At 42.2% G+C, this 27,305-nt stretch overlaps 1 protein-coding gene across 2 annotated transcripts in view; it reads right to left on the bottom strand.

The window, feature by feature from the left end:
* The window catches only part of LOC128941411 (transportin-1-like), a 102,975-nt gene extending 86,961 nt beyond the window's left edge, over positions 1-16,014 (bottom strand). For both annotated transcript variants that reach the window (XM_054283161.1, XM_054283162.1), the window contains exons 1-3: positions 15,910-16,014; positions 12,884-12,959; positions 5,127-5,276 (exon numbers count right to left, since the gene is read on the bottom strand). In XM_054283161.1, coding sequence (XP_054139136.1) covers positions 5,127-5,276; positions 12,884-12,959; positions 15,910-16,014 — 331 coding nt within the window. The remainder of the gene's footprint in view (positions 1-5,126; positions 5,277-12,883; positions 12,960-15,909) is intronic.
* Between the last annotated feature and the right edge of the window lie 11,291 nt (positions 16,015-27,305).

Here is a 27,305-nt window from a genome sequence, read left to right as displayed (position 1 = left end):
CAACATAGCCCATAAACAAGCTGTGGGAAGGCTTGTGGAAAATGAGAGGGGCTTCACAATAGCAGATTTCCCCCGGGAGGCTCCTATTCGTGACCAAATTAAGAACCATGAGAGAACTGTTTTTCCTCTTGTGGAGAAGTCTCTATAACATTAACAAGAAGAACTTCTCTCCCTAAGTAAACTGAAGAAAGATTATTTTAGAGGTAGTAAACTGACTAGAAATTTTAAGTTTTGTTTCTTTACATTGACAATGGAAAAGAAAAAGTTGTAGGGAAAAGTGTTCTGAAGGGTTTGCTTTGATTCTTATTACTTTTTTTTCTTTTAGTTACTATTAATAAAATTTTTATTATACCCTCTTAAAATTTTGAACCTAGTTTGTATTCTCCTAATCCTATCTCACAACAGGAAGTAAGTACATTGGTAATTGACCAGCACCAAAACCTACCACACTCTTTAATGCGTTAACCAGAAAATCTTAAAATTAGGGAAATCGTAAGTTGGCAAACCGAAACCACTACAATAGGTGTGGTACCTAATCCAACAAATAAGGATACTAACCCTTCCAGAAGTATATAAATTGAAATAATAAGTGTTTCTTTTGCCAAAATTGATAGCTAACTCTGTATTATGCTCTGTTTAATATTTCTGAATATTTCAGGCAAAATTCTAACTGATTTTGATAATAACTTTGTGTGTAAACATGTAATGTATAATTATAAAATAGCTAATACTATCAAACCACATGAGTTAAAATAGCAAACCTTAGGAGATTGATGTACCTCAACATGTTTAAGGATAATGTACACATATGCAGTGGATGCTTTTATAGCATGAAAGCAAGAGATACCTGCATCACTATTTAATGAGATAACAATTGACTGAAGTCACATGGTAGAGTGTAGCAGGATGCTCTGCCTGGAATGGGGAAAACAACTTGAACAATGTCCTATTTGCAAAGTTATCAGAGATAAATGAAGAAGGGGGAGTCCTGCTGCTTTTGGTGTTGAACAATGCTGAAACCAGTGTGACTCATCAATCCCAAAGTTTAACACCCTGATAGTGAGATGAAGATGTGGTAGACCTGGTAAAATACCGGGATAAAGGAACAAATTATACTCCTGATAATTTATCTAAAGCTGCTGAGCTGACAAAGCTGGTCTGGAGACATATGACTGACAGTCAATCACTGTATACTATAAAAGTCCAGTCCCAAATTTTAATGTCAGGGTCTTTTAACATACATCTCCTTGACGTGTATCTGTGGAGATTCCTCCCTTAAATGGGGACACCTCTCAAGGTTACTCCTCGAGGCCAAGTAGAAGAGATTTGCTCACGATCATTGGTATGAGTGAGTAACATCAATCTCTACTTAACTGTTTTAACTAGCTTTACTATTGCTTCAAAATAGTACACTATACTACACTAGACGTTATAACTCCTATACTGTGCAGTAAATAATTCTGATTAAGATATTTTTGTCTAATCATTATCATAATAAGTCATATATATATTTATATAAATACATCTGGTTTGTCAGCCTTAATCCTGCAGAATAAAGTTCTATAAGGGTTCATTTACACCTATATAATCCTTTAGATTGTAAACTGTTAACCAAGTCTGGGGCTAAGACTGGATTCAGCTGCACCTAGGCTCCTCTCTCTGAGGAGTTTTAGAAAGCAAGGCGGTCTTTTCTGCATCTTGTGACTCAACCAGAGGGCTTCTCTATTGAAGTGAAGGGAGAAGGACCATCCGATTGATGCATCGAACTCCGATTTATTGATCAATCAGCCACTTTATATAACAGTGTTAATTAACCTCATGCATATTGCAAAATCTGAGCTCACGATAGGTTAACAGAGAAAACTCTAACCACTCCTTTTGTTTTACAATACCTACAATTGTTTATTAAAAACAGAACCAACGTTCTCACTGTGATATGAGAGTTTCCCAAAACTTCCATATCTGTTCCCAAGGAGCCAGCTTTTCCCAGACAGAGTGCTTTGCTTGTTATGGGAAGACTGTCTGAGAACCTTATTATTTATAAAATTAAGCCTGGGAACTGCTTTAGGAACTGCTTTACTTTTACCTTTTACTTTTCTCTCAATTGTATGTCTTCATGGCCTTTTCCTTTAAGCCATGCCTGTACTAAACTCTCCACACTTCTCTAATAAACTTTGTCTGAAACTGTCCTACTTTGCCACAAAACAGCCACCCTGCTCCAAGCCTGTAGCACTGCATGGAGTTGCAGGACCTGGCACTTGGAGTGAATTAACTCAACAGCCTTACAGGGTCCATAGTCCATAGACTAAGGGAGTATATGTGTGTGTATATCTATCAAAAGACAGGTGATGGGGAACTGGGAACTGTGACCTGGCATGATGTCAATGGTATGGAATTAGAGGAGGAAAATGTTCTGGTTTCTGCTGGGAGAGCTCATTTTCTTCTCAGTAGCTGGTACATTCCTCTGTTTTGTATTCAGTATGAGAATAATACTGATAACACACTGATATTTTGTTTGTTGCTGAGCAGTGCTTACCCTGAGACAAGGGCTTTTCAGTGTCTCATGCTCTGCCAGTGAGGAGCTGCACAAAAGAAACAAGGAGGAAGCATAGCTGGGACAGTGGATCTTACAATATATAATATAAAGTAATTCATGCTTAAGGGGAAAATGTATGAAATAAAAATTGTAATCGGAATCAAACATCCAACAAGCCTCTGACCACGAGCAACCGGGAGACAGATTACCACATTGGAATTACAAAACTCCTGGTGGCAGCAGGAGAACAATGCCTCGTTAACTAATAAAAGAAGGTGGCCAGCATGGAGATGGGCTTCCTCCCGAGCCATCAGGGAACACCCTAGGACGATCATCACTTGGTAGATATCATCAATCAAGATAACCGAAGTCACCAAGGAACATACATCTGAATACACAACTTGCCCTGACATGATCAGCGCCTGCCACTACCCAGGAAACAGCAATTGTCCATCCCTGCACAGTGAAAGAAACCTTCATACATATGTGGGGTTACAAAAGAACTCGGGGCACCTCTGCCTCAGGCATAAAAAGCTGTATAAAGCAGCCCTGCTGGAAATGGCATTCATGAAGAGAGGGATATCCGATGCGATAGAGGTTGGATATAGGTTCACCCAGCACCGATCCCGGGCTCAACGCTGTCTCTTTGGCTGTGGTTTTTGAGGACCATATTTTGGTTGCAAAAATGAAATCTTTTGCATTTATTGATTTGGCTTTCTTGTTGATGATTATAACAATCTGAACTTGTTATGAACAAAAATTCAGTTGATTTTTTTCTGTGAGAAAAAAGTTACCACTACTGCTGGGCTGCTGCCTGTATTATGGTAATTACGGGTCGTTGTTGTTAATGGTTGTTTTTGTATTAGTAAAAGCCCTGGCTGGGGCAAGGTAATGGCCCTTCTCCGAGACAGTAACGGGTGGAGACCTTCCCGAACAGTGAGGGTAAGAGACCTGGGGGGGGGGGGGGGGGGGGTTATGCAAAGTGACTCCAGGACCAGCAGGCTCTGGGGGACTACGGCTCCAAATGCACGGAGAAAACCCCAAAAACAACGAGTCACATAAGAGTTGAGAGACTGGAGTGATGTCTGGACATGAGGAGCCGAGTGCTGAGCCTGCAGAGATGCGGAACACCTTTGGAGTCCCTCTCGCCCTGACAATGGGAGTCGTCCCCAGCGCCGAGACTGAGGGAGACGGCGCCGGAAAAGTAACATCGGATGGGATCACCACGCCCTAAAGGCTCCCACGAGGACATGATCCCCAACTCTGCCCCTAGTGGACAGAGCTGCGCATATCCTCCTCCTCTGAGTCGCCCTGGGAGAGACGACGGGAGACTGCAGCCCCGTCGAGCTGCCCAATCCTGAGCTGATCACTTTTAATAAAGGCATTAAAAGGAGAAGAAGTCTCCTGGCCCTGTTTATTTCAAACTGGCTAAGGGGATATTTCACACCATAGAACATCATGTCCAGTATATAAACTGGGGGGAGTTGGCTATGAGGGGCCAAATGCTGCTCAGGGATGTGCTGGGCATCAGTGGGTGGTGAGCAACTGTATTGTGCATCACTTGTTTCTCTTGGCTTCTGTAACTCTATGTTCTTCTTGTGACAATTATTAGTAATATTATTTGTATAATTTTATTATTGAAATTATTATTTTGTTTCAATTATAAAATTGTTCTTATCTCAACCTGATTCTCCTCCCCACTAGGGGGACAGATGGGGGAGTGAGCAGGCATCTGTGTGGTACTTAGTTACTTAGGGGTGAAACTATGACATTATTTTATAACAGAAATCAGCTGACACAGGCTGAATGCCTTTCTGAACTTGCATCCAATCCCTGTTTTACTCTACTGTACTTAAATATACATTAATTTCAGATTTTTTTCTAGTTTTTGGAGTGGACAAGGAAAATTACAATTGCAATAATTGGGGGAAATCATATTCTCAAAGAGCAGACAGAAAACCAACATTACCTAAAAATAAGTAAAAATACCAAATATTCATGTTATGGAAGAGGTGTACTAAACCAAAGGATTTAGGAAATAAAAAAAAAACAACCATACAACAAAATCACTTGTAGCTGGTGTTCTGATCACTACACATTATCTACTGTTTTCTGATAGAAGCTATCTAAAAAACATAAACTCATTATGTTAATGTATGTAACATCTGGTGTAATGATACCCCGAAGAGGTGTGCATATGGGGAAGCAAAGAGGAAATGCACAAACAGAAGTGTTTTACGAATGCAAGTGGAGTGCTGAAATAGTTCTGAACTCAGAACCTTTACCTTACTCCTGATTTTGGTATAAAAATTGGCAGCAAGCTGAATTTTAGCAGATTCAAGTAAACTTATGTTCAGTCACATTTCAAGAGATATGAACAGAATTGCTAATTCAGTTTTAAGAAAATAGGAAAGAAAAATATATTTGTATATCCACACTGAAGATTAATATCAAAATCAAATCATGATGTAGTTGTGACAATTATCAGAAGCAAATAGTTTTAGGAGTTTAATAACTCTCACTAGCACAGCTCTCACTTATATCAGTAACATTTTCAGTGTGCAGAATACAGTAATAAGAGTAAACTTACCTACAGTAGCTCTAATTAAGGGGGAGGAATCACCAATATTGTTCAAACATTCACTTTTAATGAAGTCAGTTACTCCATTTGGAAAGTTGTGAAAATGTGCTTTTACATTATTCTTCAAGATGAGACCACTCAAGGAACGTGTTGGCTCATCTGCAAGAGAAAATAATTGTGTTTCTAACTTCCATCAGTTCTTAGGATAAAGTAGATTTGCAGAACAATGCAACAAGATCAAAGCTTACAGTGATAAATATTAATCTTTATTTCCTTATCCCTCCTTCGAAATACAACCATCAATTTATATAGCAAAGTTTTTTAGTTTTAGAGTTCACTTGTGAGCAGATTCATGTTTAGTTCTTCAACCAAGGGCATAAGTAACTTGGTATTATTTCTGAAGCATGCTGAAAGTGAGATGTGGATGTTCTACATAGAAAGGATTAGTTTAGAATAAAAGAAAATTTAAATTTAAAGTTTACAACAATCCAAATCAGCCTATACAGATAATTTTAATCAGCATTTTAGCTTTTGGTCAGTTGTGCACCCCCAGCCTACCCACTGGTGGGTTGGCGTGAGAAGCAGAAAAGGCCTTGGCTCTGTGTAAGCCCCGCTCAGCAGTAACTAAAACATCCCTGTGTTATCATCGTTTCCAGTACAAATCTAAAACACAGTCCCATATCGGCCACTGTGAAAAAAATTAACTCTACCTCAGCCCAAACCAGAAGAGAAGCCCTGATTTTGGCAAAAAGTAAGGATGTTTAAAGTTCATTTGCACCGAGTTACAATTTACACACAGATCTATTATAGGCCTTCAAAACTATTAACATCTCCAAAGAAATATAAGAAAAATAAGAGATATAACTTTCAAATATAAAATATTTTAAAATCAAGTTAGTGCATCATAACACAAGGACTCTTATCATACCCATGATGACTGACTGAGGGCCATTAAAAATACTTTTGAGCGCAACCGTTGCTAGTTGAACAAAAATGGCACTTTTAAAAAGAGGGGTTATTGTTAAAATTAATTTTAATCAACTGATTATGAGTTCTAAAACCAGAATGCTGTATACGAGTATTAGAACAAGATTTAAAAATATATTTCAGTCTTCCTGTCTTAGGTTGGAAATGGGGGTGTGTCTTCTATTCCTATCTGTTAGAGGTGGGGCAGTTATCTTCTCCTAATTGGGCAGTTTCTTGATCTCTTCCACAACCAATCCTCCCTCTGGAGAGATATCTTCGGTTAATGGGCCACTGAGTGTCACTGCATGACTGATAAAATTACATCATCCCATTGGAAGAAACTCTGCCCAGAGGGAGGAGCCAAGCATTCCTATCTGGATGTAATCAGAGACTTGGAACACCACAGGGAGCCTTTTCCCACTGGATTCCCCAGAGAAGCAGCTTTCTTCTCTACTGGATTTCCAGAGGAAGACCAAGCCCATCTACAGCACCACTGAACCTTCAGAGAAAAACTACACCCTCCTACAGGATCACTGCTTCAACAGAACCACATTTGTCACTTCAGGAGGACTACAGCCACCATTTAATTGGACTGCTACCAACACCCTGATCCACAGGGTGTCAGGTTGTATTCTGACTCTGTCAGTGGTTTGTTTTCTTGTTTGTACTATTGCATTTGCGGTTTTAATTTTCCTAGTAAAGAACTGTTATTCCTATTCCCATATCTTTGCCTGAAAGCCCCTTAATTTCAAAATCACAATAATTCCGAGGGAGGAGGTTTACATTTTCCATTTCAAGGAAGGCTCCTGCCTTCCTTAGCAGACACCTGTCTTTTCAAACCAAGACACTTCCTAAAGAAGCACTAATTTTCATTCTCTGTAACTATAAATATTGATTTACAAGCATCGCTCTTACATAGAATTCAGTAACTTCATAAACTAGGAATCCACCCAATGCATATATATTTAAGACTTCCATAACTTTGCCTATACTACAGGTTTTAAATACCTACCAACTTCTAAACAATGTAAAAATAAAAGTTCTTGCAGGGCACTGCATTTCAAGGGCCAAAAACTTTACTAGGAGAACAGATTTACAATTTTAAATAAAAAAAGCAAAAACTAGATGAGCAGACATACCTCTGTCAACTACAGAATGTGGTTATGAGATGTGACAAGTATTATTATCATTATTATTATTACTTAGGAAGTCAAATAAAGTAATTTTATCATTTTGCTTAAAATTTTGAAGACGTCAATAACAAAGGTCAGGTGGAGAATATCCTAAAGGAGGACATTCTTACTTGAACTCTTGATCAGTCTCAGGTTCACCTGAAATGCTCTCTGAATTCAAGGTAAAATCTCTCCAATTATTATTACACTAATTTAATATGTCAAATTACTATTTCCTTGCATATTTATAATCCACTGATAGGTATGCTCATATCCAAGTAATCCAGTCCTCCATAAGCAGTTATTCAGAATTAATGTTGCGTCTGGCCAGGAAGTAAGCCAAAGGCATTTTCCTTTCATTTACACACTATTTACAGCCCTTGCAAGCCACAATGAAAGCATTATTTTTAGCAGCCACAGTTAGACACAGAATCACAGAATCATTTAGGATGGAAAGGACCTTTAAAATCATCAAGTCTAACCATTAACCCAGTACTGCCAAGTCCACCACCAAACCATGTTTTCAAGTGCCACATCCACAGAGCTTTCAAATCCCTCCAAGGATGGTGACTCCATCACTGTCTTGGGAAGCCTATGTCAGGGCTTGACAACCCTTTCATAGCAGAAATTTTCCCTAATACCCAACCTAAACCTCCCCTGGTGCAACTTGAGGCTATTTCTTCTTCTCCAGTCACATGTTAACTGGGAGAAGAGGCCAATCCCCACCTGGCTTCAACTTCCTTTCAGGTAGCTGTAGAGAGTGATAACGTCTCTCCTGAGCATCCTTTTCCCCAGGCTGAGCCCCCTGAGTTCCCTCAGCTGCTCCTCATCAGACTTGTGCTCCAGACCCTTCCCCTGCTCCATTGCCCTTCTCTGGACATGCTCCAGAACCTCAATGTCTTTCTTGTTGTGAGGGGCCCAAAACTGAACACAGTACTCGAGGTGCAGCCTCACCAGTGCCAAGTAAAGGGGAACAATCACTGCCCCGGTCCTGCTGGCCACACTACTTCTGATACAAGCAAGGATTCAATTTACTTTCTTGGCCACCTGGGCACACTGCTGGCTCAAGTTCAGCCACTGTCAATCAGCACCTCCAGGTCCTTTTCCACAAGGCCACTTTCCAGCCACTCTTCCCAAGCCTGTAGTGCTGCAGGGGGTTGTTGTGTCCCAATGGCAGGACCTGAAGTGTGGCCAGGATGAAAAATTATGGCCAAAGCCCTCTCTTGCAACCCTATAAACAGCAGTCCAAAATAAGACCCTTTGAGCTCTCTTGGCCCACAGCAGCTGCAACCAGCAACCTCCCTGAGTGAGTCCTCTGAGACACAGCGAACTCTTGCTTGCTATTCTCGGAGGATTGCCAAACAACATTAAATCCTGGGCTGATGTGGATGTGACAGCCTGGTCAGAGAGCAAGAAAACGAGATAAGTTTTCTCACAGCGGACTTGTGAGACTTTTAGGGAGTTGTAGAGAAAGGATGATAACTTGTTATAAACAACCTGCAGGTGTTTTCCTATTCTCTGTTTTTCTGTTCTCATCAAGGATTGTTTGGGAGAAAAATGCTTTTGCTAATTAGCCAATCAAGTGGAATGTATCTGAACTGTCTATAAAAGAGAAGAGTTTTTCGCATTAAAGCTGTTGTTGTGCAAACCAGCCTGCTTGGAGTCCGTGCCTCTTTCTTACTCGATAGTGACAGGCTGATACCCCTCACTCCTCAAGGCTTGACCCTTTACCATTGAGAAGATGCAAAGGCATCTGAAGTGAATGTTTCACTACCTTTGAGAGGAATTTTTCACAGACACCTTGTACAGACTTGTCATGGTTTGATGCTGGTGCAATGCCAGTACCCCCATGAAAATATATTCTCCTTAACAGCTGCTGTGAGATGTGACCAGGAATAGAGCAGAGCAGGCTCAAACTTAGAAATAAAGAAAAAAATACTTTATTAACCTACAACTATAATAAAAGGAACACACACAAAATTCAGAATGAAAAAACTTCCGAAACATTCCTCCTCCCCCCCCCCAGTTTCCACCCAAGCACAGTGAGACAAAATCTTAGATTCTCAGTCAAGTTACCATCCCTCAGATAATCAACTCTCAGTTCATCAAGGAGAGAGGAGTCCCTCTTGTACTATAGGCTTCTCCAGGAAACACAGTTGAAACCTCTTGTGTTTCCATGTCACACATGGCACCACCCAGAGAACATCTGACATCATGACGTCTTCCTTCCTTCCTTCCATGTACAGTGCTCTCACCACCATTCATGGACCAAAACTGCTTATAGGGTTCCCTTTAAGGTTGCTTTGCCAAGTACCAAAAAAGCAACAGTTTCTCACTTTTGGGACAAAGGTCCCTCCCATTTTCACTCCCCCTGGGGCCGAGGGTCTTGAGAACAGAGATCTTCCCTGAAGACAGAGGGCACCAGCACACCCTCCTCATCTTTCTCTGTTCTCTCCACTCCTGCACTTGGCATCACTGTAGCAGGTCACTCTCCTGCACTGGCAATCACTACAGCAGGTCACTCTCTTGGCTCAAGCCAATGCCTCCCCCTAAATGTAGTCTCTGTGTTACAAGAAATTGGTTCGGTCTATGGCTATGCAAGAAAAGTCCAGCCAAAGGCCACTCCATCATCTCCTCCCACCTAGGATTCTTCCCCATCTTCTTCTGACATCCTTCACTTGCTCAGACCTTCACGACACTTGCCCATTTCCTTCTATTTCATGTCTGTCTCTCTTCTCGTTCAAATCAAGGAGGAGTAGCGTTTCGTAAAGTTTTCACTATCCAAGAAAAGGGTTAAAATATCAGGCTCTGCCTGCCCAGAACTCCCATGGCAGCCGGGCACCTTCTCGCAGCATGCCCCTCCCCCCTCCCCTTTCTCCTTCAGCAGTGCTGCCAGCACAAGATATCAAATTTCAAGGTGGCACAAGCACAGGCACAGGCTCTCTCCCTCTCTCTCTATCCCGGGGGGGGGGGGGGGGGGGGAAGGAGAGCTGCCCGATGCCTCTCAGTGCTCCTCCACCCTTCCATCCTGCAGGGGCCTTCACACCCCTTCTCTGTCCAAGGCTCTGGCCTACCTCACTCCGGCCGCATGGCTTCCCCTCCCCCACCCAACCCGTGTCAGGGCTGTGGAGGCCTGACCTCTTTCACCAACCCGGAACCAAGAGAGAGTTCCCCTGAGAGTTCTCTGCTTTTTAACCCCCTGTGTTCTCAGAGGCATATCCATGTCTTCAGTGGCCACATCAGGTACCAATATTCAAATCTGAGCACTAATTGGTTTGACCACAACCTCCCAAAAAACTCACTTCCTTATCAACCTAGGACAAGACTCTATATCTGTGTCCATATGCTATAGCAAATGCGGAGGAAACACTGCTCTCTGAGATTCTCAAGTACTTTGGATTTGTAAATTATGCCTGTAAGAAAGTTACTGTTGTGCTACAGTAAATCCTATATGAATCCTTTGTTAAATTGTTTAAGTTATAAATTAAGTTAAATGCTGTCAAGGTGCTGTCAAGTTTAAGTTAGGATAAGTACTGATAAGTTTAAGAACTGTTAAGGTTAAGTGCTGTTGGCCCTTTAGGCCATATTAGTTTTTATCCTTACCCTTTTTATCCTTTCATCTGTCCCCCACTCCACCCTGATAATTTTGGATTTATTTCAGTTCGGATTGATTGACTGGATTTTTTTTTGTTTGCTTTTCCTCTGTGTGCCCTAATCATCTAGTTAGTAGAATGAACCTTGCCAATGAAGGTTGTTGTGCTTTTGCTTTTATTTTAAACCTGTTTTTACTGATACCTTTGCCAGTGATTCTTTAAGCAATATTAAAACACTCATTCAATTCATGACACAGTGGGAGCACTAAATTGGAGAGTACCATTCCTAAGGCATGACAGCTTTATTTGGTGCCCAATGTGCAGCACAAAGGCTTGAGATAACAACAGATCTGACAAGAGAAGGTTGAAAACTAATTTGATCTAACCATTTGATGTATTAGGTGTGGAGCCATTGATCACAATGTTGCTTGGTCTGTTTATGTGGGTGTGGTGCCGAATCCTGTGTCTGTTCTCATATATGCTCCTTGTGGTGCTCTTTTTCAGAGCAGGGAGAGGGATCAGGATTGCTTTGTTGCTGTACCGTAGGATATCAGTTTATGACGTGATAACATCAAGTGCAATGAAGATCAATTGGGATGTGTATTCAGTGTTGCTCTCCTGCCCTGGCCTTGGGTGCTACCTTTGGGAGTCCATTAATAATTGTACCCATCCTCGGGAGGGAACAGGGGAGGATGATTTTCCCCAGACTTTACCCCCTTTTCCTCCTTCAGGCCTGTTACATCAATTTTGGGGAATTCTGAATTCCCTTTGGATGTTAAGTAAAGCATGTTCTTGCTGCTACATCTGCCAGGTCTCCTCAGTGCAGTCCACACCATGTTTAGAGTTAAGAAAAAAGTTTCTAGGGAGGTTATTAAAAGATCTGCCCTGAGTGTAGATAGTCATTACTGATCATTACCAAGGAATTGCCTGAATTTTCCAACTGGGAGAGGCTACACTATGCCATAAACAGTTTGTACAAATGTCCATAAAAATAAGCCAACAGTAAGAAACTACATTATTTTTAGAATTAAGGCTTCAGAATGAAGATTCTACAGACATTATATTTGGACAACTCTAGGATGTGATTATGTGGTTTCAGATAGGGCAGAGTTAATTTATTCTCAGTAGCTGTTACAGTGCTGTGTTTTGGATTTAGAATGAGAATGGTGTTGATAACATGCTGATGTTTTCATTTTTTGCTAACTCATGTTTATCCTAAGTCAAGGAATTTTTTCTTGTCTCGTGTTCTGCAAGTGAGGAGGTTCACAAAAGAAACTGGGAGGGAGCACAGCTGGGACAGGTAACCCAAACTGACCAAAGGGATATTCCACACCACAGAATGTCATGCCCAGTATATAAATTGGTGGGAGTTACCCAGAAGGGTGGCGGATCTGGGTTCGGGAAGGGGGGTCTGGCATCAGTCAGCAGATGGTGAGCAATTGCATTGTGCATCACTTGTTTCTCCCTTTTTGTTATCATTATTATTATAATTTACCATTATTACTGTATTTTACTTTATTTTCAATTATTAAACTGTTCTTATCTCAACATATAAGTTTTACTTTTGATTCTCCTCCCATGAGTGTGGGGGGGAGATGGGGATTGAGCAAGCAGCTGCAACAGTAATCTTCTACATATTTAATAGATTGATTACTAGGGAGATCACAATCACAACTGGATTTAGCAGCATGTTTTATAATGTGTATAGTCATGATTCATCACCATGACATGCAAAGTTATTCCACAGTTTCACTGTAGTCTGATAGAAGTAAGATGCTCCCACATTTTTTTTAAGATTTCATTGGAATTTTAGAATGGTATCTCTTTCAAGACTGAAACTACAAGCACCATGTTATCAGTTCTTTTTCCACAAAGATTCCCAAGAGGATAAAAAATTCTTCTACATGACTATGGAGATCAACCCACCAGCACACTGAGTATAAAAATCAGTTTCCTTTTTCTTTCAAGCTAAATAAAATAATTTTTTTAAAATAAAAAAAAATAGAATAAACCAGTCAATATCCCAAGAACTTACCTTCAGACTTCAGCTTTGTAAGAACAAAAATCAGGTAGTTGTTGAAATCTGGATACTGATTGAGTTGTTCTAGTTTCTGAAGAGAAAAACTGTTAAGGAAATTAAAATCTTCACACACAGCATTTATAGCTTTCTGAATACTATGATTAAGTGAGCTATGTACTACTGCATCATTTAAAAATGCTATGACTATAAACTCACAACATACAGGCTACGAACACTTTAAAAAAAATTTCTGTAATTTTCACACTGAAGCAGTAGCTCTTTAGTTATGCTGAAATCTGAGAAAAGAATCCAGGAACACAGAAATTCCTGCCCTCCCCAAATCCCCTACATTCCTCTGCACAGTTTTAGATTTCAAAATTTGCACTTAAAAGTCAACAAAACCTAAGGAATCCACTGAGGCACAATCACATAAGACATCATTTTTTTACTCCACAATAAATAAAAGCATTTCAGCATTAAAATACAACTATGATGATTTTTATAAGCTAGTCACTTTAATATTAGTCATATACACTTTTATGATGCTAACTAGCCAGTCTGAGCTTTCAGCTGCGAGAAGCTGTTTCATTGTAAATGCCCAGATATTTGTACAAAGAAGTTCAAGTTTATCCATGGTCTCTTTGAAAAAAAATGCTGTACACAAAACAATTTTCTAGAGACACCTCTCTGAAAAAGCATCTTACTAGCAATATCAACCTCTTAAGTATGTTCTCTGGGGCAACTGCAAAAAGAATTATTATGTTTCTGAACAATTAGAAGGTACGTACGTAGCTGTTTTTCTAAAATTTGTTATTACTTTTGCCTCAAATTTCTAAGTATTCTGCCACTGCTTGCCTAGAACAGCATTCTGGCATTCTCCTTGTATCTTGTTCTCACACCCTGGTATTAATTACTAGTATGCTCAACAATATTTTATGTCATAAGCATGTAGTTACCAAATATACTAGATATCATCAGTATGGCAAACAATGAAGACATTTAGCAAAAAAATTATTTCTAGAACTAGTAGGATTATTTGCTTCATAAGCATTTATTTTACTTGCTGTACAGCTAAAGCTCTAAATATTCAAAGTTGCTAAACCCTGACCATACATAAGGATGTTGACATTGATGGGCCTTGCACTGATCAATAGCCAGATGCCATTATTTGAAGCAGACCTTTAAAATGCAATTTTACATGAAAGCTAAATTATAATCACTGCTGCTATAATCACTTTTGTATTTGAAATACTAAAGAGCACCTGTTTAAATCTGGGGCATTATCAGAACATATCACCGAAGGAGTATAGGGGACAGACAAAGGTGACACAGAAACTCCATCGTCAGAAGGCATGAAAAGGCACTTTTTATTAGAAATTCACAGTTCTTATAGAAACAATGGTGGACCTAAGACCTGATTGGCCTTTAGGAAGCTTCTCTCACCTATTGGTCAAAAAGGGACAACTCCTCCTTGTAAACATCTTTGACAAACAGAGATTGCCTGCCAGGTGCAGAGATTGAGATAGTAATTATTTTAATTTCTTTCTCTGGTCTTTCTCACAGCTTCTCAGGAAAATCCTGGGAGAGCTGTGTCTCTCTCTGTTCAGAGAATATGTGATTACCACAAGAACGCTTAGCAACTTCTGTATAGTATTTTTCATAGGACTCAATACCATCTTAGGAATCTGAAACACGGCTGCAAAAACAAGGTGAAATCGACCTTCACCTTTCAGGTAAGAACAGAAGCCTTCCAAGGTTTGACCACATCTACTAGGAAAAAGCCAAGAAGTCAAGCAAATTTGGCTTCAAGCTAAAGTCCTAACACAACATACATACGTATTCTTACCTACATAAATGTTTTGTTGCCTTTTGTGAAGACCTTCAAGCAAATGCCTTAAATAAAAAGAGATCAAGATGCTAAACTCATATTCTTCATAGGAGGATATCCTTCCAGGACTTCTAGATATTTTAAAGCACCTCTATAGTTAGCTTAAGGAACAGGAGACAGTAGATGAGAGCTTTATTTTTCAAGACTTATGCTTCTACTAGACTTAATGTGAAATTTTCCTTTTTCAGTCTTTGGTCCTTAAAACCTTGCGATTTCATCACTTCTACAGTCAAGAGAGACCTGAGGGGGGAACAAACAACTCCACACCCAAACAACAAACCAAGAATCCACAACACTAATGCAAAATGCACTGCAAAGCTGCACAAGCCACATAGGGTAGATTTCACTCTTCCTGTAAGATGTAAAAAGTGTAACGAACAGTATTTCAGGCTCAGGATTCTAGGCAGAAACATCCTCACAACACAGCAAAACACGGTCAGAGCCAGCAGGTCATGGAGAGCGTGCAGTCGGCTCCACCAGGAACGCTCCTCCCACCAGCTCTGGCTTTTGCCGTGAATCCTAACCCTGGACTAGTTTAGGAAGCCCCTGCTCACCCCTGCTTTGCTGTAGGGGCGACAGCTACCCCACGTCCCATCATCAACTCTGCCTGGCGAGCAGAGGACCCCCCCCCACCCCCCGCTCCGGCCTTCTCGGTGGGATATGCTGAGAATAAGGGCTAGGTGCTGGCAGCGGCCCAGCATGGAGTAATCTGGAAAGGCAGCAGATACCAAAGCAGCCACAAAGGAGCCAGGGCTTCAAAAATTAAAAAAAAAAAAAAAAAAACAACAACAACAAAACAAACAAACAAAACAAAAACCCCAACAAAAACAAAAACAAAACCCGAACCTTGGCTCGGGGTTCGCAACAGGTGTCCGGGCTCTCGGCGAGGGAAGGCGGCCCTGCGGCCCCATAGGCCGCCTTAGCGGTTCAAATGCCGCGCCACGGCCACCCGCTCAAGCGGAGGCTCAGCCCACAGAGTTCGCTGTGGCGGCTCGCCGGAAAGGCCCGGCCGCCACCTGCCTACCACAGCACTGGTCTGTGGCCGCGCTGCCCCCTACCCAGAGTCCCCAGCCTCCCTAGCAGTCGCCCGGACGGCCGCAGCCCCGCTCTGCCTGCTTCGCCCGCCCGCGGTGTAGGCCTTGACCAAGGATACTTGTTGAACGGCTCTCTGCGTGGTGGTGTCCGGAGACTGCGATTCCTTGAGCAGCTGCAGGATCTGTAGAAGCCCCTGTTCATCAGGCTTCCACTCATACTCCATCTTGGCTTGCTGAAAAAAACATCAAACAAGAGGGCGCGATTAGCGGAGCGGCAGGCCCCAGGAAGGAAGGAAGGAAGGAAGGGGGGAAGGAAAGAAGGTAGGGGAGAAGCAAGCAAGCACGCTAGCTAGCTGGCTGGCTGGCGGCATGATGCCCGGCCTGCTCTCGCCCGAGCCCGGCCCCACAGGACAGCACTAACCTGCTCCAGTACACGGACTGAGTCACGGCGAATTTGCAATCTCGCTCTAAGAGCTGCCTTGCGTCCTCCTGGGTCCTAGCGCCACGCACGCCCCGCCCGCCAGCGCCGCCGTCAGCCTTTCCCCTGTGCGTTCCACACAGTCAGGGGCCTGGGGGCGACAAAAGGCGAGCCCCTCAATTCTGGGCGGGGGAAAACGGGGTATCTTATCCACAGCCCTTCCCCACCACCACCCAAAACCAGAGAGAACGTTCCGGAAGCCCCAACAAGCAAAGGGTGAAGCAGAGCCTCCGCCCGGCCTCCTCGGGACAGCTGCCGCCACGCACCCGCAATACCTGTCAGAGACCTAGGAGGCTGCAGCCCACGACGAAGTGGAAATGCGAATGCAGACCGAAGAATTAAGAACGTGGTACCTGCTTTGCTGTCTGTGTTACTTCCACATGATTTAGTTTAATGATGGAAAGATTTCATAAATTCTCAATGTCTCGTGTAAAGAGGGAATAAGACCAACTACACAAGAAGGGGGGAAAGAAAATACTTTGAATACCTAGTGTATCTTATCCTTAGCGTCAAAATATATCAGAGGAAATTTCAGGTCAAAATTAGCAAATTTTGTGTATATAGAATAGAATAGTTCAGTTGGAAGGGACCTACAATGGTTTTAGGAAAAAAAACTTCACAGAAAGTGTTGACAAGTATTGGAACAGGCTGCCCAGGGATGTGGTAGAATCACCATCCCTGGAGGGATTTAAAATACATTTAAAATACATTTGTGTTCTGTACGTATTATATATGTATATATATCTCATACATATGCTACTGGGCAAAATAAGAACATACACTGATTAAAACTGGTCTAAAATATGAAAATCAAAACCAGTAATTACTTATTCTTTTACAATCTTATTTTTAGTCATTGTGTTTGTAATCATCCTGCTAACATTCCCCTTTCAGTGAAAACTTTCTGCTTGCTCTCCTGTGGCACAGTACTCAATATGAGTGTCACACACATGCTGCACATCACAGCCTTAACAATTGTTCAGAGGCACCGAGGACAGGAAACATTAGTGGTTCCTAAGTGTGGCCCTGGTAATGTTGTGCGGTTCCTAATCTCACCTCACCAATGCTTTCAATTAAATCCATATTTAAGTTACAGTCAGCTGTCCAGTCTCATGCACTAAGAAGTGTCCCGGAGACAAGTATCTCTAGGTGCTAAGAAGTCTCCTGGGTGAGTAAAGGCTTACCAGTTAGTAAGAAAGGATGGGCACAAAGGTTTATATGAAATTTTTGTGAGCAGTCCCTCTAGTACAGAAAAGTGTCAAGCAAAGAATCTAGGTTAGCCAGACTCAGGCCATTAAAAATTATGCTTATGTCTCACAACCATATGAGCAGGAGAGTTCTCTGTAGTGATGCTTGCACAGATGGAACAGATGAAAGGTGAGGTCCAGCAAAACAAGGAAGTGCTAATTTGGGTCTCATTACCTTGACTGCTGCCTTGCCAGGCAGGCTGTAGAAATTCAACGATCTTTGACTTTTGGACCCCTATCAAATTTGGTTGAAATTGATTAGAGCTTCAAAAGTTACTATTCAGAAATTATGACACAATAATTACATCTGTCAAATTTTATCAGGAAACCAAGTGCACTTGAGAAAAAGAAGGTTAAATATGGAAAACAAGAACCAGAAAGGAAGGTTGAGAGACAGAACAGGAAAAAGCAGGAAGAGATGCAGGCCATGGATCCATACCTAAGAAAAACTGACAACTGACATAGGTTTTCTTTCCATTAACATGACCAGACTTGCATCTTAATAAGATCTTTTTGCAGTGGAAGAGAAAAAAGCCTACAAATCAGAGTAGGAATGTGAGCCTCTACTATTAGTGGGAACATCAAAAAGCTTTAGACAATCATCCTCCAGGGTAGGTTCCTCCTTAGGCTACATACAGGATCCTTTACCACTGGGAGCTACTCAACATATATAGAAATCAAAGCAGGTTCCAGCCAAGATCAGCATGAGGGGGGTGTGGCCAAGACATTCTGTTATTCATTACCACCTTACATCATTGCTAGAGGTAGGCAAAAGGGACTCTCAACTTTTGAGAAGGGCATCCCTTTCAAATAGAACAAAGCATGGTGGGATGGGGAACCAGTCAGCCATTGTTCATTGTCTCAGGGTCTATGGTGAACATTTTTGCATGTGAATCATTCCCTTTTTGCATACTTTAATTATTAACATTGTTGCTGTTACTTTTCAGTTTTTTATCTCATTGTTTTTTCTGGTAAATTGTTCATATCTCAACCTGTGACCTTTGACTTTTGTGCCTCTAATTCTCCTCTCTGGCCACCTGCAGGGGGAAGGGGGGAAGAGGGGAGAGGAAGCCAGCAGCAGTGTGGTTTGGAAAGTCTCAGTGCGAGAACTTAATTGGGGAATACCATTCCTAAGCCATGACAGCCTTATTTGGTGCCCAATGTGCAGCACAAAGGGTTGAGATAGATTGGGCATTGTAATGGGCTGCCCAGGGAGGTGGCAGTCACCATCCCTGGAGATGTTTAAGAAAAGACTGGATACGGCACTTAGTCCCATGGTCTAGTTGACAAGGTGGTGTTAGGTCATACGTTAGACCCGATGATCTCAAAGGTCTTTTCCAACTTATTGATTTGTGATTCTGTAAATTATCCTTGGAATAGAGGGTGATGGCTGGGTTTCTGATATAGTGAGGCCTGGCAAATTGACTACATTGGACCACTACCACGAACACTCCAAGGCAAGAGCTACATACCATGGTAGAGGCAACAACTGCCTGGCTGGAAACACCCTGTAAACCATGCCACTGCTCAAAACACTATCTTAGGCCTTGAGAAACATAATTTTTGGTGACATGGTACCCTAGAGAGAATCGAATCAGACAATGGGACTCATTTTCAAAATAACTTTATAAACTCTTAGGCAAAGAAACATGGTATTGAGTGGATATATCCCATCCCTTATCACCCACAAGCCTCTGGAAAGATTGAGAGGTATAATGGATTGTTGAAGACTATGTTAAGAGCATTACGTAATGGGGCGTGGAAGCACTGGGATACAAATTTAGCAGAAGCCACTTGGCTGGTCAACACTAGGGGATCTGCTAACTGCCCTGGTCCTGCCCAAACAAAACCCCTACACACTGGGAGAAGATAAGGTCCCCATACTATGCATATGGAAGTGGCTGGGGAAGTTGGTGTGGATTTCTACTCCCATGACAAATGGCAAACCCATTTGTGGGATTGTCTTTGCCCAAGGACCAAGGCGTAATTTGCTGGGTAATGCAGAAGGATGGGGAGACCTGGTGTGCCTCAAAGCAATTTAACCTTGGGGGGAAAATAATCTGTGTGAGTTTTATGCTGCAGGAAGTAAAGTAGCAGGGATGACATGAACTGATGAAGAATTAATTTTGTGAGGAGCAAGGAGAATGTGATAACAACCCAAACCGGGCCAGTGCCCAATGATCAATTGTGGTGCTTCTCCTGTCCTGACCACCCATCCTGATGGACTGGAGCCCAAGTCATGGATCTGGAGGGGTGGAAGAAGCCCATGAAAAAGGAAAATAATATCTATCTGTGAAAGGACAGGGGATAGTAGTTAATGAAAATGTACAAACCTCTGTGTTGGATACAGAGATGGTTTAAGGATGTAGTTTAAGTTGTATGTGTAGGTAAGAAGGGATTCCAGTAATGATAAATAAATACAAAGGATCAGCTAGACCATAAATGTATATATATAAAATTATGTGAGTTCTAAGAATTATGCAAATGCTATGGAATAATGGGTAGAGATTGTATTGAGTCCTGCTGAGCTGGAGCTCACTTCCCCCTAGCAGCCCTCACAAGCTGTGCTTTGCATTAAGAGCTGTAAAGGTGTTGATAATACACCAGTGGTTTTGGCTACTGCTGAGCAGCACTGGCACAGCATCAGCACTGTCTCTCAGCATTCTCTCCCCATCAAGGGGCTGGGGGTAGGCAAAATCCTGGGTAGGGACACAACTAGACCAGCTGACCCAAACTGACCAAAGGGTATTCCGTACCATATGATGTCAGCTCAGATATAAAAGCTAAGGGAGAGAGGAGGAACTGGGGGGTATTCGTTTATTCGTTATTCTACAACATTTACATTCCAGAGCAACCATTACACATGCTGAAGCCCTGTTTCCTAGGAAGTGTCTGAATATTGCTCGCTAATGGGAAATAGAGAATAAACTTTTTTTTCCCTTTGCTTATGTGTGCGCAAATTTTCACTTCTTTTGCTTTAGTAAACTGCCTTATCTCAACCTACAAGTTGTTTTCTATCTTATTTTCTCTCCCCTGTCCCACTGGGGAGTAATAGAGCAGCTTGGTGGGCACTTGGCTTCCAGCCAAGGTCAACCCACTAAACTACTAAAGGCCACGTCTTCAAAGGGAGGCTAGTGATGAAGTCTTCTTGCTTCAGCTACAGGAGGCATTGCACTTGCAGGCTCTTGTCCTACTGAGAGACTTCACCCTGACATCTGCTGGGAAATGAGCACAGAGAGCTGTAGGCAATCCAAGAGACTCCTGGAATGCATGGAGGATAACTTCTTGAGCCAGGTAATAGACAACCCTCCCAGAGGGGATCCGATACTGGATCTGACGGTCACCAATGTAAGCGAACTAATTGGGGATGTCATGACTGGAGGCTCACTGGGCTGCAGTAATCATGCACTGGTGGAGTTTGTAGTCCTGAGGGACAAGGGTCACATAAGGAGGAAAGTTAGGCCCCTGCACTTTAGGAAAGCAAATTTACAGCTCTTCAAGGAGAAAGTCAGTAGGATCCCCTGGGAGACTGCCCTCAGAGACAAGGGAGTGGAACAGGGCTACCAGATTTTTAAGGACATCTTCCATGGAGTAGAAGACCTAGTGAACCCCAGGGACAAGAAATCAGGCAAGGAAAGAAGATGCCAGCATGGCTGGTCAAAGAGCAAGAAGTAAATGCACAGGCAGTGGAAGAAGAGAGAGGTACAATCAGAAGTGTCTAGGGATGTAGTCCAGTTGTTAAGGGATGTAGTGAGGAAGGCCAAGGCAAACCTGGAGCTGAACTTGGAAAGGGACAAGGCCAGCAAACTGGTAACTACAGACAAGAAGGCTGACGTACTCAACAACTTTTGCCTCAGTCTTCAATGGCAACCTCTCTTCCCACACCTCTCAAGTGCATGGACAGAAAAATGGAAACTGGGGAAGCAAAGTCCCTCCAACTGTAAGTGAAGATCAGGTTCATGTCCACCTGAGGAACCATTACATACATGTCTATGGGATCCAATGAGATGCATCCCAGAGTTCTGAGGGAACTGGCTAATGTAGTTGCCAAGCCACTCTCCATGAAAAGTCATGGCTTCCCATCTGTGCCTGAGATCATGGAACACATCCTCCTAGAAGCTCTGCTAAGGCATATGGAGGACAGGGTGATTCGGAACAGCCAGCACAGCTTCACCAAGGTCAAAACCTCCCTCACCAACATGTGGCCTTCTACAACAGAGTGACTACATCAGTGGAAAAGGAAAGGGCTACGGATGTCATTTATCTGGACTTCTGTAAAGCGTTTGACACAGTCCCCCACAACATCCTTCTCACTAAATTGGAGAGACACATGGATTTGATGGATGGACTGTTTGGTGGATGAGGAATTTGTTAGACAGTCACATCCAGAGGGTAGTGATCAGTGGCTCAGAGTCCCAATGGACATTGTTGACAAGTGGTGTCCCTCAGGGGTCCATATTGGGACCAGTGCTATTCAATGTCTTCATCAATGACAGACAGTGGGATTGAGTGTATCCTCAGCAAGTCTGCAGATGACACCAAGCTGAGTGGTGCAATTGACACACCTGAAGGACAGGATGCCATCCAGAGGGACCTGGACAAGCTTGAGAAGTGGGCCCATGGGAACCTCATCAGGTTCAACAAGGCCAAGTGCAAGGTACTGCACCTGGGTTGGAGCAACCCTCAGTATCAGTACAGGCAGAGTGATGAACGGATTGAGAGCAGCACTGAGGAAAATGACTTGGAGGTGCTGGTGGATAAGAGGCTGGACATGAGCTGGCAATATGCACTGGCGGCCCAGAAAGGCAATCGTATCCTGGGCTGCATTCAAAACAGCGTGGCCAGCCAGTCGAGGGAGGGGATTTTTGCCCCTCTGATTTTGAGACCCCTCCTGGAGTACTGCATCCAGCTCTGGGGCCCCCAACACAGGAAGGACATGGACCTGTTGGAGCAAGTCCGGATGAGCCCACCAAGTTGATTAGAGGGGTAGAGCACCTTTCCTATGTGGAAAAGCTGAGGGAGTTGGTGTCGTTTAGCCTGGGAAGAAAAAGCTTCATAGTGACCTTACTGCAGTCTTCAAGTACCTAAAGGGGCTACAAGAAACCGAGAAAGGACTTTTTACAAGGGTATGGAGTGATAGGATAGGATAGGATAGGGAAGAATGGCTCCTAACTGAAAGAGGGTAGGTTTACACTGGAGATTAATAAGAAATTCTTTACTGTGAGGGTGGTGAGGGCCTGCCACAGGTTGCCCAGAGAAGCTGTGGCTGCCCCATCCCTGGAAGTGTTTAACACCAGGATGGATTGGGCTTTGAGCAACCTGGTTTAGTGAAAGTTGTCCTTGCCAATGTGGGGGAGTTGGAGCTAGATGATCTTTATAGTCCCTTCCAACCCAAACCTTTCTATGATTCTATACATTTACAGTGTCTGGTTAAAAAAAAAAAAAAAAGTAGTACATGAGAGTATAATTCTTACTGTGTTCTTAGTTTTTACTTTCTTCACTCATTTCTACCAATTTTTTTTTGAAAAAGCAGTCTTACAACTACATCTATAATACCAGCTTTGAAGCAGCATTGAATGAGCGTAAAGGAACACACAGAGTAAAGCTATGTTACTTTTTCTACACAGAGAGATTGCTGTTGTGTAGATGAACAATCAGGTAAAATTTCTTGGTGACTAATGCAGCCTTAAATAGACATTACAAGCATTACCAGTCCCCATAGCAATTATTTTATCTCATTTTATGTCAAATGCAGCATTTTATGTGATGCCTAAAGATTTTTTCCTTCATATCTGCAGCTTTATATATTTTAATATATAGCTGTATAATTTCTAACTCTTTGGCACTTTAGCATAGTAGCTGCACTTTCCCACATATTATGCTAGCTTATTGGAATTCTGTTTAGTCTTGCTTTTTAGGCTAGCAAGGACACTGTTTTCCACTAGAACTTAGAAGACATAACAAGAAAGCCCCTGGAATAACTCCAATGGGGAAGAACCTGGGGGGAATTTACCTAACCAACTCCTCTTCTAATTGGATAATATTTGCTAGATATACTAATTACCTAATTTTATAAAATTGTACTAATCTAATTCCAGGTGCAGTTTTCTCCATATTGTGTACTGGAAAGCTTTCAAGTAAAGGCTTGCTTTTATATTATCATTTTAACACTGTTTGGAAAAGTTCTGTGTTCTTTCCAGGCAACATACACCAAAAGAAGAAATGTTAAAAAGCAAAAATTAAATTAAAAGTAATTATTACTTCAGTTTTGAAAATCCACATAAACCTAAGGAATTTGAACACATAAAAATATAATTTTATGAGGAATTTCAATGTAATTTTTACTTGAGTTGTAAGTTTTCAATATTCTAGGCATTTAAATACTCTAATGTAGGTTTGTGAAATATATCAGAATTGTATTCGAATCAGAGAGGATCCCTAACTGTGACTATAGTCTAAATAGCTAGAGATGTTAAATAATTTCCTTAAAATGTGACCAATAATGCAACTAATAAAGAACAAATGTTTCAAAGTTTTTAAACGGTTGTGTTTTTTTTCTTCCCCAAAGGTAAAAGAAATATAAATAGTGGGGAAAATCTTATTTTAAATAATTAAATTTACTTTAAATGCACAGGTCATTAAAGAACTTTAAGGCTATTTTAATAAAAACCTGTTGCAAATACCTTTACCATCTCTACTAAACAACTTTGATGGCATTTCACACATCATCTTAGTGTTAAAATAATAATGAAACCACTACATGAAACTTAAAGCTATGAAGAGTTTTCACACATTGACAGCTTAAATCATCCACAGAGAAGAGAAGAAATTATTTTTCAGTCCTATATAACAGTTGTTATATATTATCATGATTCAAAATCTGAGCTTCTTTTCTCTGCTAATGATTCTACAGTCTTCACCTCAAGGCTAAATTTACTGACGAGCAGCATTACAACATACTTTCTGCCCTTTCTCAGATTTTATGTAGAAATTCTCCTTTGGTGCAATGTTCACCGATGCCTTGAGTCTCTCTCATAGTTCGCATTCTCCTTCTATCTGCCTCTTGTAGACCATTTATCTTTTATTTTGTAATTCAGTTGTAAGTCATATGCAAAAAAGACTGATGCTTTTTAACACTTGCCTAATGTGTTAGAACTTTAATTCAGATGTAGAGCTTCTGGGTACTACTGCAATTTAAATATTAACTAAAAAAAATATTATACTCAATTGCAAAAAGGTTTGGGCTATTTTCTGCATGACATGGCAGCCAATCTTTTTTAGTTCTTGGGGGCTTTATTTTTCTATTTTTTAATTCGTTTAAATCATCTTCAATAATAATTTTCAGAATTTGACAATGCACTAGATTAAAAATTACACCCCTAAATTAAAAATCTCTTTTGTAAAACTTGGTCTTACCATCATTGCATACCAGTACAAATAATATCAAAGTTTTAGGAGACTCCCTTCTGAAGGGAATAGAAGGTACCATATGCAGATCAGACTCACTCCTTAAGGATGTCCGCTGCAATGTCCGCTGCCTCCCTGGGGCATGAAAGATGTGAAGAGAGAGCTTCCTACCCAGTACAGCCCTCAGATTATTATCCAGTACTGATTTTTCAGGTGGGCAGCAATGAGGTTGCAACAAGAAGTCTGAGGGCAATCAAGAGAAACTTCAGGGCATTGGGACGACTGGTTAAGGGATCAAAGGCACAAGTAGTGTTCTCCTCTATCCTTCCAGTCACAAGGAATGATGAAGGAAGAATCAGGAAGAGGCAGCAACTCAATACCTGGCACCGAGTGTGGTGTCACTGGCAGAACTTTGGGGTCCTCAATCATGGGTCAGTCTATACAACACCAGGCCTGCTGGGTTCACCTGTCTCAAAGGGAGAAAAGGATCTTTGCACAGGAGTTAGCAGGGCTCATTGAAAGAGCTTTACACTATCTTTGAAGGAGGAAAGGGATAAAACCAAGCTTGCTACAGGTAAGCTGGGGGAAGGAGTGGGGGGGAGGCATGTGACTGAGGGGTGTGCTAGCAAGGTCCTTTGCTCTGCCATCTCAGTGGAGGTAGGAAATGGAGATCTATGTTGCAGCAGACATAGGGGTTATTGATTTATCAGAAACTATGGAAGTGCCTGAAAAGAATCACATGGGAATGAGGGCTTCTCCCCCTAAAAAGATGGCCAGATCAATAGCCCAGCTGAAGTGCATCTACACCAATGCATGTGGCATGGACAACAAACAGGAGGAGCAACAAACATTGCACAGCTGGAAAACACTATGATATAGCTGTGTGAGAGTCTGTCTGAATTTTCCCTCATCTGCCTCACGATCATCCTTGGGAGACCACTGAAGAGAAGACCCCCCCTGTCTAGAATATCTGGCTCTGAAGGAGAAAAGTCACACGCCATGGGCCCTGAGACCTGAAAGCTCAGTGTTAAGCTATTGTTTTCACAGGCGTGTTTGCTGTGTGCTAAGAAGGGGGCACCGTGCCCCGTTTGCAACAATAGCAGCTTTGGAAGCTGTCCCACCTCTCAGCCTGGCTGGACTTCTCCTGAGTTTCAGGTGGTCTCCCACAAAAGACCCTCACCTGTTTTACAACCACCGTGACAGACAGACTGAGATGTAAGAAGCCTCTCCATCAAGGACTGAGACATGAAACTCCTAAAAGACCCCTCTGCTCCTTCCAAGGACTGGGACTGAAACCCCCAACCCGGGGAGGTGTGTGGGGGAGGCAAGCTGACCAAAGCGAGATGTTTGCCTGCAGATTGTGACCACTGAACCAAGAAAACAATGGCTCTCGCTTACTGCTGAGAACATAGGCTACCTGTTACATCTGTTCCCTATTGTATCTGTTTTCCTCCCCCTCACAATTTTCAATAATAAAAACCTCTGAGTTAGCTAGAGCCTTTGAGATCTCCCCAGCGTAGCAGGCGGACCCTCGACTGGACTGAACCAAAGGACTTCGTCTCTGCATTGGTAGCTATATCCCCTTTCTCTCTCTCTCTCTCTCTCTCTCTCTTTCTCCATCTTTTTCTCTCCCTTAATCCCTCTATCGCATTTTTGCTGTGGTTATTTCAATAAAACTGCATTTGATTTGATTATCACTGCAAACCCCATTGTACCGTGTTGGTTTTTGCACTCTGAGATCATTCCTACGAACCATCAGGTCATCTGTTCACTAGGACGGATCCTGACAAACTGCCATCATGGAGACATGGTGGGATGACTTACACAACTGGAATGCTACAATGGATGGCCATAAACTCTTCAGAAGGGATGGGCAAGGCAAGAGAGGCAGCAGGGTAGCCCCTGTATGTTAGGGAGCATTTTGACTGTCTAGAGCTTGCCAGTGGTGATGAAAGGGTCACATATTTATGGGTAAGGATCAGGGGTGAAGCCAACAAGACAGATATCCTGGTGGGAGTTTGTTACAGACCACTCAACCACCATGAGGAGTCAGATGAAATATTCTATAAGCAGCTGGGAGATTCCAACTTACCAGACATCTGCTGGAAATACAACACATCAAAGAGAAAACAGTCCAGGAGGTTCCTGGAGTATGCAGAACATAACTTTTTGACACAATGAGAGCCAACTAGGGAACTGCCACTTTGGACTTCCAAAGGACAGACTTTGGCCTGTTAAAGGGCCTGGTTGACAGAGTCCCTTGTGAGGAAGCCCTGAAGGGCAGAGGGGTCCAGGAAATGGTTACTGACCTGCTATGCCACTTATACTCACAAGTCTATGCGGCCACATGGGATCCACCCAAGAGTATTGAGGGAGCTGGCAG

This window comes from Melozone crissalis, unplaced genomic scaffold, assembly GCF_028551555.1.
Source record: "Melozone crissalis strain CALT ecotype California unplaced genomic scaffold, PUWL_Pcris_2 ptg000035l_1, whole genome shotgun sequence".
NCBI classification, from domain to species: Eukaryota; Metazoa; Chordata; class Aves; order Passeriformes; family Passerellidae; genus Melozone; species Melozone crissalis.
The sequence above is the reverse complement of the archived record's forward strand: the minus strand, read 5'-3'. Positions and strand labels throughout refer to the sequence as shown.